This window comes from Molossus molossus, unplaced genomic scaffold, assembly GCF_014108415.1.
Source record: "Molossus molossus isolate mMolMol1 unplaced genomic scaffold, mMolMol1.p scaffold_m16_p_18, whole genome shotgun sequence".
Taxonomy (NCBI): Eukaryota; Metazoa; Chordata; class Mammalia; order Chiroptera; family Molossidae; genus Molossus; species Molossus molossus.
In genome coordinates this window covers 65258296-65273451 of record NW_023425353.1, presented here as the reverse complement: position 1 = coordinate 65273451, position 15156 = coordinate 65258296, and the positions used below count along the sequence as shown (strand labels likewise).

The 15156-nt window shown below is 39.1% G+C and overlaps 1 protein-coding gene across 1 annotated transcript in view; it reads right to left on the bottom strand.

The window, feature by feature from the left end:
* The window catches only part of DOCK3 (dedicator of cytokinesis 3), a 247386-nt gene that overhangs the window by 102282 nt on the left and 129948 nt on the right, over positions 1-15156 (bottom strand). The window contains exons 9-11 of the mRNA XM_036267098.1: positions 10381-10462; positions 3885-3945; positions 2251-2398 (exon numbers count right to left, since the gene is read on the bottom strand). Of these exons, the coding sequence (XP_036122991.1) occupies positions 2251-2398; positions 3885-3945; positions 10381-10462 (291 nt within the window). The remainder of the gene's footprint in view (positions 1-2250; positions 2399-3884; positions 3946-10380; positions 10463-15156) is intronic.

The window sequence follows — 15156 nt, the reverse complement described above, 5'->3', positions numbered from 1 at the left end:
GTATATATATAATTATAGTGCTTTAGTAGGAATACTTGTTTTCCTCCTCTTTCCAGATGGTAAAAGGGCTTCCATGAGTAACACTTAAGCCCTTTCCATCACTGTCCTGAGAGAAGGAACAACTCCTTTAGCTAGTGCATTTAGAAAAGTGGTTCTCAACCTTCCTAATGCCTCGACCCTTTAATACAGTTCCTTATGGTGTGGTGACCCCAACCATAAAATTATTTTCGTTGCTACTTCATAACTGTAATTTTGCTAGTTATGAATCATCATCGGAAATATGTGTTTTCTGATGGTCTTAGACGACCCCTGTGAAAGGGTCATTCGACCCCCAAATGGTTCGCGACCCACAGGTTGAGAACAGCTGATCTAGAAGAAGGACCCAGCATGAAATCTCAAGTTCTGCCTCTTCTCTCTTTTGGGACCAACCTGTTACCAGAGAGCACACAATTTCTGCGATACCAGGCTCCACAATGATGGTGACTTTAAAAATCTTTCTAATTTAGCCCTGGCTGGTTTTGCCCAGTGGTTAGAGCGTCAGCCTATTAACCAGAGACACCCAGGTTTGGTTCCCACTAAGGGCACATACCTCGGTTGTGGTTTGTCTCCGGCCCCAGTTGAGGTCGTGTGGGTGGCAGCCAGTTGATGTGTCTCTCTCACATCAATGTTTCTCTCTCTCTCCCTCCCGTTCTATCTGAAGATAAATGCAAAAATGTCCTCGGGTGAGGAGAAAAAAAATCTTTCCAATTTAGGGTTCATTCTCATCATAAGTTATAGTGGGATGAATGTGGCCTCTAAAGATATGTCCATATCCTAACCCCTAGACCCTACGAATGTTACCTTATTTGGAAAAAGGGTCTTTGCAAGTGTTTTCCTAATTAAGAATCTTGAGATGAGATCATGCTAGATTATTAGAGTGAGACCAAGTTTAAGGACAAACATCCTTAAAGGCAAAGAAGATTAAGACAGACAGAAGAGAAGATACAGGCAAAAGAAGAGAAAACATTGTGACCAGGAGACAGTGGAGTAATGAAGGCATGCGAAGAATCCCCAGAAGCTGAAATGCAAAGACCATATTTTACTCTAGAGCCTCTGGGAGGAGGGTTGTCCTGCTGGCATCTTGACTTCAGACTTCTGGCCTCCAGACTATGAGAATAAATTTCTATTGTTTTAAACAACAACAAACGTTTTAAACAAATTTGTGGCTCTTGGATTTAAACATGATCTCAAATTTAAGTTTTTTTGCTAATAAAGGTGACATGTTTATCTGCCTTACACACACGTACACACACATACACACACTATAAATGTATATTGCTCTGGTCAGTGTGGTTCAGTAGTTAGTGTATCTTAGAAGCAAAGACAGACAATATGCCTGGATTCTGTGTTTCTTTTTTTCTTTATTGATTTTAGAAAAAGAGGAAGGGGGGGGGGAGAGAGAGAGAGAGAGAGAGAAACATCGACGAGAGAGAACATCGATTGGCTGCCTCCTGCCTGCCCCCACTGGGGATTGGGCCCACAACCTGGGCATGTGTCCTGACCGGGAATAGAACCAGCGACTTCTTGGGGCATGGGTAAATGCTCAATCACCGAGCCATACCAACCAGGCTCTGTGTTTCTTTATTAGTTTTTTTTTCTATTGTTTAACAAGAGTCAGGATGAGATGTACTGCTGCGGTAGGACAGGTCCCTTGGCTGATGAACACTAAAAATAATGCATGCCTAGCTGGAGGGGATTTGTAGATCTGTGGTGGCAGAAGTGAAGAGTAAAACCTCAGCTCCTAAGAAAAATTAGCTTTTCTTCAAAGGCAGGGAAACCTGATTTGTGCTTGTTCTTTGAAGCAATCTGCATCAGTAGCCAGCTCAGTTACCATAGCTGTTGGCAAGCATTAGACACAGAAGACTCTCATATCCAAAACCTTTCAAAAATTCCATTACTAGCTTTTCTGTAATTATTTAATAAGGTTGGTTAATCCTGGTTAGAAGAGGAAATGTGTACTACCAGACTTACTTTAGGAAAAAAGGTTCCAAATTCACCTGCTTCAGAATCACCTGGAAGCTTATAAGAAATACAGTTGCCAGAACCTCATCCAAAACCTTAGATCAGAATCCCTGCATTTTCAAAAAGCTCTCTATCCCACATATCCTGATGATTCTGTGTTCCACAAAGCTTAAGAACTGCTGCTCTTGAGGACAGTGCTGGGTTGTCTTATGTTACAAATCATTAATATTTCTGATATCCATTACTCACGTGTAAACCTTAAGAACAAAATCCTTTTCTTCCTTTAATTCCGTGAGTGACTGTAGGACATCCAGGATACTTAGGACCGCACAGCCATATGGTCGCCGGTAGTGCAGGTGAGCAGGTCCCTTCTTTGAGTCATTCAGGAGCATCCGACCTGGGGCACAGGAGAAAACACCAGTCAAACTGAGAACTCCATGCTCCTCTCCAGTGTCCCTGATTGTCATCCAAGGATGCTAGAGCTATAGGCACCTTAGAGATCCTCCAAATTGAAAAACTAATTTAGGACTATACAAGGATGCAAGGATATTTATTTGGAGGAATGCCAAACAGGCCTTTGGCCTGCACTCTCCCTCTGCATCCCATTCAATCAATCATCCTTATTACCTACCTCAATACCAAAGGTGCATTTATTAATCATATGACAATACAACAAAGGTTTCATGAATTTCTTAGAAAACCCAATGTGCTAATAGATTTACATTTAGAAATATTAAGAAATTTTAATATTTTAGCTGCCAAAGTTGCTCCTGTACCACCACAGGAGCAAGAACTGTATCACAAAGTGGATAAAATATTGCTTTTCCTGCCCTGGCTGGTTTTGCTCAGCAGTTAGAGCATTAGCCTGCAGTCCAGAGAGACCCGGGTTCAGTTCCTGCTAAGGGTGTGTACCTCGGTTGCAGTTTGTCCCCAGCCCTGGTTGGTTGTGCGGGTGGCAGCTACTCGATGTGTCCCTTTCACGTCGATGTTTCTCTCTCTCTCTCACTCTCTCTCCCTCCCACTCTATCTGAACAAAAAATGGAGAAATGTCCTCGGGTGAGGATAAAACACACACACACACACACACACACACACACACACACAAAACCTTGCTTTTCCTGCTTACCGGGGCTGTGCCTACAGTGGCAAGAGGATTTGCCAATGTAAAACTGGAACCTCGACAAATGTGTTATTAAGTAAAGCAGAACAAAAAACAAAAGTAGAGCAAAATAGTTGTTTTGTTGGCAAAGGATTAAAACATATTCTCTGACAAAATATGTAAAATCTTCCAGAACCCAAACCTAGAAAAGAAGACTTGGTTAATTATAACCCCCCAAATTATGTCATAATCTTGAATTAAGGCTGGGCAAACCAACCACAAAACAGTAGCAAAAATCACTTTTTTTCATCTTGAGTGGCACAGAAGTGAGATGCCATCCATCTACTGCACTAAGAACAGTCACTCAAATTTTGTAGAAAATAGCACAGATATATACTTTGATACAAAACACAGCAAAGGCCATTCACACCACCTGTTAAGCTGGCAGCCATGGCCATCTGCTGTAAGATGTCAGTGGTAGAGGGCTGACACAGAGGCAGGGCACTATGATAAAGACAATGCCTTAAAGCAGTCTACCTGAAATAAGTTTGAGTCCAAAACAAATAGGGAACAAAATATTTTGAGTGAAAAAATGTATTCATTTATATCAAACTCAGCTACCATAGCAGCTGAGTTTAAGACAGAGCTCCAATACAAGCTGGATTCTAATCCTGAGGCCTGACATAACAGGTAAGAGGTGGGAGAAGACAAAGTTCAGACATAGCAGATACTTATCCCCAGCTGGACTGGTCTTAGTCACAGGAATGAATAAGGTGAACAGTACCTATTCGTACCACATGGGCAACTATATACAAATCTCTCTTCATATCTTTGCTGCTCAGATCCTAAAAAAGAGAAAAAATAAGTTAAGGCAATGAATACACAGAAAATAATTAAAATTTCATTTTGAACCTTATAAGGTTTGCTTTTATGGCTTTTAGCATATAGTAGAGGTAGGGGAGGGAGGTTCAAGCACATCACAGTTTAGTGCTTATATGACTTCTGAAGTAAAAGTCATAGCTTATAAACCTTGGGAAGTTTATTTTATTGATAATACTTTTCCAGCTCTTATTTAGAACACCTAACAAATATCTACAAGAGTTCTCTCATTAGAAATCTTCATGATACTGCCTAATATCACATACATTTTTGTAACAAAAGAAATGTTCAATGCACATAAATGGGAAAACACCAAAAAGCTCACTAATGACTAAAATTCTAAAAGTTTATTCTTTACTAATTTTACACTTATCCCACAGTCTACAAATGATTGTTCCACACTAGGTATGTTCCCTTGAAAAGAGATTATGTTGGTCTTAGTGAAACCTCAATAATTTGATCTAAATTTCTAAATTTATATATAAATATATATAAATAAAATTTATGCTTGAGTATAAAGATGAAAATAATTTCAATACACAAGTCTGAATCAGAATTAGAAACTTTTAAAAGAGTTATGAAAATAATTTTATACATTATATGTTTAGAACACACTTTGAAATAAAATGTTTGTTTAGGAGTACATATTTATACTTTAACACACTGTACTCAAAGTAATGTTTCAGACTTCACCAGGTCATCAACTCACTGCTCACTCCTAGCCATTGTTGTGAATTAATGATGATTGATGTAGTAACCTCTGTCCTTAATGAGACAGGCTCCCATCATTTCCTTTTTGCTTCCAGGAAAAAGTTCCTTAGTTTCACTGCCTCCCGATCTTTAATTTTTTGATTGGTCCCAGATACTTGTCTCTCTCCAATAAAACAGGAGAAGGGGCAACCAAGTGGAAGTCATGATTCTGAATGAGCTTTGAGATCCAGAGTCCCCATGTTTGCTTTATTTTTATTTTTTTTTTTAATTTAAATTTATTGAGGTGATATTGGTTATAAGGTCATATAGGTTTAAAGTGTACATGTCTATAATACATGATCTGTATGTTGTATTGTGTACCCACCACCTGAAGTCAAATCATCTTCTGTCACCATATATTTGGCCCCTTTAATCCTTTACTATCTCCCCATCCTCTTCCCTCTGGTAACGACCATACTGTAGTGTGTGTCTATGAGTTTCACCCTGTTGCAGGGTTAGGTCTAGGATGAGGCAAACAAGGCATCTAAGGTTCAAAATTTAAGGAGGTCTCATTCTCAAAATCCTCTGCTTTGCTTGCCTCATCTTAGTCCCAGCTCTGCCCTGCAGAGTGTTTCTGAACATATAAAGGAAAAGGAAACATTAAAAAATCATGTAATGGTGAAACTAAAACTTTTGGATTTTAGATGGTCATAATGTTATAATATTTTGCTAAATTCTTGATGAAATAATAAAATATGCTTGCAATGATATAGATTACAAAATAGTTTAACATAAACTGGTATTTCTGGAATCACAAAGTATATTTTTACATGAAAGTTTTACATGTCTCTTAATATTAAAATAGGTGTTTCAGGCTCCATTTCTAATTCCTTTAATTTACAAATGGAATTTAAAATTATACCTCACAATAGTACTCTATTTTGACATGTATTAAGATCAACTGAAAAACAGATTACTATTTTTATGTGATTTTAGGGACTGACGTGTCTATTACTGAAGGATACAGAAATGTTTGACACATCTCATATTTTTTTAAAAAATGTTTTTTATTGATTTTTCAGAGAGGAAGAGAGAGAGAGATGGAAACATCTATCAGCTGCCTCCTGCATGCCCCTTAGTGGGGATCTAGCCCACAACCTGGGCATGTGCCCTGACTGGGAACTGAATCAGGACCTCTCAGTCCATGGGACGACGCTCAATCCACTAAGCCAAACCAGCTGGGCTGGTTTGGTTCAAAGTGAAATGCTTCCTTATGCATAGCTTAGATTATGTTAATCCAAACGATCAAATGCCACTATAATTATCAATCCCAATATACCCAGGCAACTAATCAGATAGGTTGTACACAAAAAAATGGGACCTCTCCCTTGACTGTCTGATTGAATAAAAGGAAGAAAACTTAAATATATTTTACAGTATTTTTTCAAGTGGCTGGGTATATGGTGCCCAGAACTCTTTGTGGTATTTATTTGAGGTCAATAAATATATGATAATAATCAGTGCAAGAAAACATTGTGAGTAAAATTATTATTGTGAGTCCCACATAATTTCAATGTCAAATTTTAATGTCAAAACTATCTTATTAAATGTAAATGCATGTTACACAGTTGCCACAGAGTTATTAAACATACACTCTTCAAAACTAAGTACCAAGTGTGGCTTTCCATATTAAAATACTCACAAGGCCTGTAAAGATGGGAAGAGAGATGACTCACCCACCATTCATCTGATGCGCAAGGTTGGAATTTAGATTTATTTACTGGACCATACCCTCCAACCCCACATAATTAGAAGCTGGTTCCCAATTATGTGGGTAGAGAGGGCAGTGACTCAAGGCTCAGCATCGTAGACTTACTTATTAATATTCTATTTGCAATATGGAAAAGTCAGCTCCCTTCCCTGTGCCTTTTTCTATAGAGATAACGGAATTTACAAATATAAAACAAAGCCAATTTATTCATACTTATGCTGCAGAAAAGGAGGCAATATTTTAATATGTAATGTTATTATACTAATAATCAAATTCATTCTTAATTCCAATAAATAACTACATAAAATTATAAATATGGAAGAGTATAAATAAATGTAGCAAATATAATGCCAACTAATGCAGGAAAAACAGTACAAGTTCATTCTCTGAGTTGGTCACTCAAATATAACAAAAAATAAACACATTCATTTACTTATATAACAAATCATTATTGCGGTCTTAGTATTTGTCAGGCACTATGTGTGAGGCACTGGATATCTAGCAATGAGTAAATACACAAACATGTTTTTCAGGCTCATATAAACAGCCATTGCTTATCATGAAAGTCAGCAAAATCCTCACTGTATTAGACATCCACATAAATATGAAACACCTTATCTTCTTAGATTAAATTCTTCCTGCATACGAAGCTCTGAAATCTAACAAGGTCAGAAAAAAAAACAGGTTTTCCAGTGAATAGCATTGTGCCAGAATAATGTGACTGTCCGTAATGTAGCTCTGATGTCTGCTTGAGTAACCCTGCAAGACTGCTCAGTTTGTATGTTCCCCTTTTTCCTGATGCTAAGGTAAGTTAACAGGTTGGCATCGACCACAGCTGTGGTTGCATTTTTTTGCATTTACTCGAAACTTTGTAGCACATATGCCAATTTGGAACTCAGGAGGAACTCAAGTTTTAGATAATGAGAAGACAGGTTCCACCAAAATTATTTCATGTAGCTTAAAGCTAAACAAAAAACTCCTGATTAAGACAATCTTGTTCAAAACAAAACAAGCTGATGAAAAAAACAGACCCAGAGACATAAAAGTAGGGTACAGGCTGACAAATCTCAGAAGAGGGGGATGAGATGGAGGGAAGAGATGAACCACAGAACTTTTATGCATGTACGCATAACCATGAACATAAACAACAATGCTGGAGAGTGGGGGGCAGGATTGGGAGGAAGGTGTCAATGGGGGAAAAAGAAGAAACATCTGTAACAAAATAAATTTAAAAAAGTAAAAATAAGAACAACAAATTTTCCAGATCTTAGCAATTGTAAATAATGCTGCTATGAACATGGGGGTACATATATTCTTTCTGATTGGTATTTCAGGCTTCTTAGGGTATATTCCTAGAAGTGGGATCACTGGGTCAAATGGTAGTTCAATTTTTAATTTTTTGAGGTAACACCATATTGTTTTCCATAGTGGCTGTACCAGTCTGCATTCCTGCCAGCAGTGTACTAGAGTCCCCTTTTCTCCACACCCTTGCCAACACTTGTTGTTTGATGATTTGTTGATGGCGCCCATTCTGACAGGTGTGAGGTGATACCTCATTGTTGTTTTAATTTGCATCTCTCTGATGATTAGTGATGTTGAGCATTTCTTCATATTTACAATAGCTAAGATCTGGAAACAGCCCCAATGTCCATCAGTAGACAAACGGATAAAAAAGTTGTGGTACATATACACAATGGAGTACTATGCAGCTGTAAGACAGAAAGATCTCTTATCCTTTGAGACAACATGGAGGGACCTGGAGAGTATTATCCTAAGCGAACCAAGCCAAGCAGAGAAAGACAAATATCACATGATCTCACTTATTTGTGGAATATAATGAACATAATAGTCTGAGTAATGGGGTAGTCCCAGAGATGTGGAAGTGAGGTACAGACTGACAATCCCCAGAAGAGGAGGTGGGGGGGGGAGATAAACCACAGAACTTATATGCATGTATGCATGAACAACAAAGCTGGGGACAGGGAGGGGAGAGATGGGGAGGGGGGTATCAGTGGGGGAAAAACAAACATCTGTAACAAAAATAAATAAATTAATTAAATAAAATAAATAAATAAAAACCTCTTTTTATTTATATATAAAAAAAAAAAAACAAATTTTAAAACTGGGGAAAAAATCTTATGGGCTTTGTGAAAATTCCTCAAATCTCTTTTTGGATCTTTTTAAAGAAATCTAGGGCTGCACTGCAGAAGGAACATAGAAGTGTTATTTTTAGCAGCCTGGTGCCTCCCCCACTGTGGCAGCACGAGAGCACATCATGAGTGTCACGTGCATCTCTGATTTATAAAGTTTGAGCTACAGCTTAGGCTTTTGGGCGCATATAGATAATTAAAATGCTGTGAAATAAAAATTTTGATTTACTGTAATTACATTCAAATTTCATCATAATTAAGTTAATTTCTTCAAGAGACAAGGACTGCACTCATCATATTTAAGGAGAGCACATGCACACAGCTCTGTTGCCACAATGCCAAAGAGCAAGGAATCAACAATTTCTTTTGCTGCTTTAACCAAAAAGATCAGAAAACCAAGATCTAGTAAAACATCCTAAAACTACTGGGACATTCTAGACAGATGGGTGTGTTGTCTCTTTCCAGTTCTGTTTCCTAATGATGGCCCCAGAGCCCCGCCTCAGAGTTCAGGCACTCTCACTTCAGAAGCTCTCCCCCAATCCTCTAACCTAAGTCCATTAGCTGCAGTTTGGACTCTTTTTCTTGTTCTTTTCCTGTTGAAGAGAGAACGTTGACCTTCCCAGACTAAACCATCTAAACTCCTTTAACCATCTTCATGGGTTTGCATCTCTTGCTCTTTCTTTCTGCATTATCTCCTAAGCTTTGTATGCTGAGCGCCAAGATGGACAAAACATCATTTTAGCTTAACCAGGTTTATAAATCTTTCCATACATCTGGAATATTTTCAATAACTATCCCATTGAAAGTGGTTTCTGATTCTGCACTAACATTATTTGAGGTTTTGAAAAATAAAGTTGTAGGTAAATGAACAAAAAGTCAGGTAAACAAATCCAATTTTACCTCTCAGAGAAAGTCACATATCCTATCACAAATCCCATTTGTGTTTAAGAGGCACACTGGAAGCTGAGACACCTGGCTATCACCCATCAATCATGCACCACACACAGGGCAGTGTCACTGAGACCACTGCACATCCCTGCACCAACAGGTTTTGATGTATCTCAGATTTACTGGAGAAGATCAAAGAATCTACAATAGTCAAAGCTGGTTTAAAATTCTGACAGTCTTGTTCTCTTCTTCAGCACATAAATGAACTCAAATAAAGGGGGAAAGTTAGTTTTCACTGAGTAAAAAAAAACCTTAGTAAATCAGAATCCATTTGAAAAATACACAAGGCAATGTGACATTGTGAGGCTTAGCACTTTCCAACAGCAAATCACCAAGCCTTCTCTGAGCTGATGAGTTCACGGTCTTAGCCTGGTTATTTAGAAAACAACCCAAAGTACAGATCAGAGTAGGAAAAGACCTCTGTTTGGTATCTGAAAGAGAACTATTTAGTTTGTCTCTCTTTATATGCACTCACTAAAAAGACGTAAATCTGATGGATGTCTTTTGAGAAACTATACTTATACATGAGAGAAATTCCCAATGGCCTTGAATAAGAGTAGTAAGTCTGTTCTCAGACTTTAAGTGTCTATTATATTAAATAGCTTATAAAATCTACATCAGTAAAGGTACTTGATTATACTTCTTTAATAAAAAATTCAATTAAAAACTAATTTCAGTTTTCTTAAATATTTCATTAAAACCTGACAGAAACATAAATCAAGTCCTATTCTCCCCAGTGTGTGGGGAAATAAGAATATGCTCATTTCCAGGGTGACAATATCCATATAGCAGGCCCCTGGTTGGAGTCAACAGCAGAGAAGGGAAAGAGAATTTGCACATACTGTAAAAAGGGCACACATTCGTTCTATCTTCTCTGGGTTCCTTGGCCCACCATTCTTGTTCAGTCTCACCAGAAACCGCTCACTGAAATGTAGGAGAGAGAGACAGAGAAATGTAAGGGACCACATGCTCCAGAACAAATAAAAAGGGCATTTATAGAGAAACCCTAAACACGTTCAGAACAGCTCACAGTGACAGGCAAGGCCAAAAGTACATGTTTTGTGGCAGGACGCTATTTTTCTTGCCAAACAACATGCAACAGATACTACAAACTGCCTAATAGGTGTTGCTGTTTACTTGCTGCTTGTGGCTCTTATCTCCCTAAAGGTGTGTGCTTCCTGAAGGCAGCAATGAAGACTGACTTATATTAGCCCAAATACCCCCAAGCTCCGGACATAATGCTAAGCCCATAACAAGCATATACATTCTCTGATGTGAACACTCAGATCATAAACATATTCATCATACTAGGTCCAAATAATCTATATTACACAATTTACATCTTCCAGATAACTCTCAGGAATCATTTTTAGGGCTAAGAGAAAAATGTTACAGGGACTTAAAAAAACTTGGGTAAAAAAGTCAAAGAGAAATAATGTATTATAACTAAAGCCACAGCCAGAATTTAATAGGGCCATTAAAATGTTTTATTCCCCAAACAATACAGGCTAATCATGATGGAAAATATTGGACTAAAAAGCCTCGGAAACATGATATAACCTAATAACAAAAAAGAAAAGAAAGAAACCCTCAGAAAAGTGCTTGTAACATCTGGAGAAAGGTCTTAGGGCTCTCTCATCTCCTACTGCCCCTGCCCAGGATCTCATTCCCATCTCTTCATCTCAAGGTTCTCTATCAACTGTAACAAAACAAAACAAAAAACCAAACTGAGCCATGGCAAAGAAAATGTATGTGATTCTAAAAGTCTTTATTTCTCCTCTGCCCAAAGTCATGTATGTACTCACTACACTTAGGTGGTTTCAGTAAAAGGTCCAATAGTAAAAGTCGTACTAGAATTACATGATATGTTAGCACATCAATTGCACGGGTTGCTCAGTTCACTTATTCACTTATTCAACAAATAGTATTAAGTTCTATGTGCTAAACATGAAAATACAAGTGTAAACAAGATATGAATAAAGTACTTTTCTTTATAGAGCTTGTGGTTCTGGTAAGTAAATATGCAGAAATTAATCTCAAAAAAGATTTGAAACAGATATAAATTTGAGATTCTTCAGCCAGGGGATTAGATGGAAATAAGAATCGAATACACTTAGAATGAGGGGGGAGGCGGGGACTTTGGTCAGAACCTTAAGGGACACTGGTATTTAAGAAGTAGGCAAAAGAAGAACTAGACACATAGGGACAAATAGAAAAACAACAAAAATAAGGAGAATGGTAGGGTGCTCTATTAGTCAAGGGAAGAAAGTGTCTGAAAGAGAAGGGAGGGGGTCAATGAGGCACAAGGCTATTAAGAATCACATGAGACATGGGCAAAACGGTGTCCACTGGATGTCAAACAAAGATTATTGGTAATTCTGGCAAGAACCATTTAAGTAAAATGGTAGAGAAACAAGCCCGGGCTGGATTGGCTCAGCGGTAAGAGCATCGGCTTGTGGTTCCCACTAAGGGCACGTACCTCGGTTGCAGTTTGTCCCCGGCCCTGGTTGGTCTTGTAGGAGGCAGCCACTTGATGTGTCCCTTTCACATCGATATTTCTCTCTCTCTCTCTCCCTCCCACTCTATCTGAACAAAAAATGGAAAAAAAAAAGTCCTCAGGTGAGGATAAAAAAAAAAAATAGAGAAACAAGCTAGAGACCAGTGTGAGGAGTAAGAAATGAGAAGCAGAAACTATGTCTAGACCACTCTTTAAAGAATAGCTGTAGGACTTCCGGTCAAGACGGCGGGTAGGAAAACACGGTATTGCGTCCTCCCACAACCACATCAAAGTTACAACTAAGCAACCATCATTCAAAACCGCCTGAAATCAAGCTGAATAGAAGTCCTACAACTACGGAATTAAAGCAGCAGCCACATCCAGACTGGTAGGAGGGGCAGAGGGGTGAAGGGGTGGAGGCGCGAGGGCCGGTGGCAAGAAGGGCTGGTCCCACACCCACGTGTGGTGGATAAAAATCAGGAGGACACCTCAGCTGGGAAGGTCCTTCCTGAGGATGAGGGGTCCCCGTCCCACACCAGGTGCCCTGCTCAGGGTTCCAGTGCCAGGAAGAGAATCCCCATAACTTCTGGCTGGAAAAACCAGCAGGAACTGAGGCTCAGGGAGGCTGAAGCGGCTGGAGCCCCAGGCAGCTCCTTAAAGGGCCCACACATGAACTTCTCAGACTCTCTTTCTCTAAGCTTGGAGTGGAGGCAGCTCAAGGGGCACCAGAGACATACAGGGAAGAACTGAGCTGTTTGCCACTGGAGCGAGGGCTGGAGATGGGGCTTTCTCTGGGACAAACGTGCTTTCAGAGGCCTTTGTTCCTTTGGTGAGTCCTTCCCTGGGGCGGCAGACAGCCGCCATATCTGGGACTCCAGCAACCTGGCTCACACTGGTAGCCCCGCCCCACCCCACCCAACTTTCAGGCCCACCCAACTTTCAGGCCCACCCAAGCTGTTGCCACTTGCTTAACCATAGGATTGGCCTGTCTTGGATCCTGCTTCAGGTTTTTCCTAAATTCTTTCAAACAAGCAGCATCTGGTCTCAGCTAGCCCCATACCGCTCGTTAAGTAATACACAGAAACAAACACAGGGAGGCAGCCAAAATGGGGAGACAAAGAAACAGGTCCCCAATGAAAGAACAGAACAAAACCCCAAGAAAAGAATAAGTGAAATGGAGATAAGCAACCTAACAGATGCTGAGTTCAAAATACTGCTTATAAGGACGCTCAATGAACTTAGTGAGAACCTCAGCGAACTTAGTGAGGGCCTCTAGAGCATAAAAAAGGACCAGTCAGAAATGAAGGAGGCACTAACTGAAATAAAGAATACTTTACACAGATTCAATAGTAGAGTAGGTAAAGCCAAGAAGCAAACCATCAATTTGGAATATAAGACAGCAAAACAACACCCAATCAGAACAGCAAAAAGAAAAAAGAATAAAAAAAAATGAGGATAGTGTAAGGAGCCTCTGGGACAACTTCAAGCATGCCAACATTTGCATCTTGGGGGTGCCAGACGGAGAAGAGAGAGAACAAGAAATCAAAAACCTATTTGAAACAATAATGGCAGAAAACTTCCCTGACTTGGTGAAGGAAACAGACATACAAGTCCAGGAAGCACAGAGAGTCCCAAACAAGATGAACCCCAAGAGGCTCACACCAAGACACATCATCATCCAAATGCAAGAGGTTCAAGACAAAGAGAGAATCTTAAAAGCAGCAAGACAAAAGCAGTTAGTTACCTACAAGGGAGTTCCCATAAGGCTGTCAGCTGATTTCTCAAAAGAAACTGTGCAGGCCAGAAGGGAGTGGCAAGAAATATTCACATTGATGAAAAGCAAGAACCTACAATCAAGATTACTCTATCCTGCAAAGCTGTCATTTAGAATTGATGGCCGTATAAAGAGTTTCCCAGACAAGGAAAAGTTAAAGAAGTTCATCACCACCAAAACGTTATTATATGAAATGTTGAATGGTCTTTTTGAAGAAAAAGATAAAATATATGAACAAACAAAATGGCAATGAATACATATCTACGGACAATGGAATCTACAAACAAAATGAACAGGCAGAACAGAAACAACAGAAACATTTCATAGATACAGAGAACATTTTGTTGCCAGATGGAAGGGGGGTTGGAGGAATGGGTGGAAAAGGTGAAGGGATTAAGAACAAATTGGTTGCTAGAGTAACAAACCTCAAAGGGAAGGGGGGTTTGGGGGGTTGGAAGAAATAAACCAAAGAACTTATATGCATATATGCATAACAAATGGACACAGACAACAGTGTGGGAAAAGGCAGGAGGGGGGCGGGAGTGGGGAAGAAGGGGTCAATGGGGGAAAAATGAGGAACATCTGTAATACATTCAACAGTAAGGATTTAAAAAAAGAAATAAAAATAATAGTAAAAAGTTATATGCCTGGGGCATAACTACCCACCCAAAAAAAAAAAAAAAAAAAAAATAGCTGTAACCAGGTGGAAGTTATAAACTTTTAGTTAAACTGGCATGTTGGGTTAAGGGAGGGTTTTGTTAAAAGACAGGATAACCCACATGTATATACTCACTTGATTGTCAATAAAGGTATCAAAATTCAATAAGAAAGCATAGTAATTTCAACAAATGGTGCTGACAATCAATATAAAAAACTGAACCTTGATCCTTGCCTACAAAAAATTAACTTGAGTGAATCATAGAACTAAATACAAAAGCTAAAACTATAAAAATGTTTGTATATCTTGTTCACAACTGTATTGTATTTCCATATTTAGCAAGCAATAAAAAGTCTTTGTGATCTTGGATTTTTATTGTTATTATTTTTTAATCTTCACCTGAGGATATGTTTGATTTTTGAGATAGGGGAAGGAAGAGAAGGAGAGAGACTGGGAGGGAGGGGTGAGAGAGAGAAAGGGACAGAGAGGGTGAGGGAGAGGGAAGGAGGGAGAGAAGAAGAGAGGGAGAGAGGGAGAGGGAAGGAGAGAGAGAGAGAGAGAAACATTGATGTGAGAGAACATCAACTGGTTGCCTTCCATAAGTGCCCCGACCAGGGATCAAACTCACAACCTAGCTATGTTCCCTGACCAGGAACTGAATTTATACCCTTTCAGTATACAGGACAACA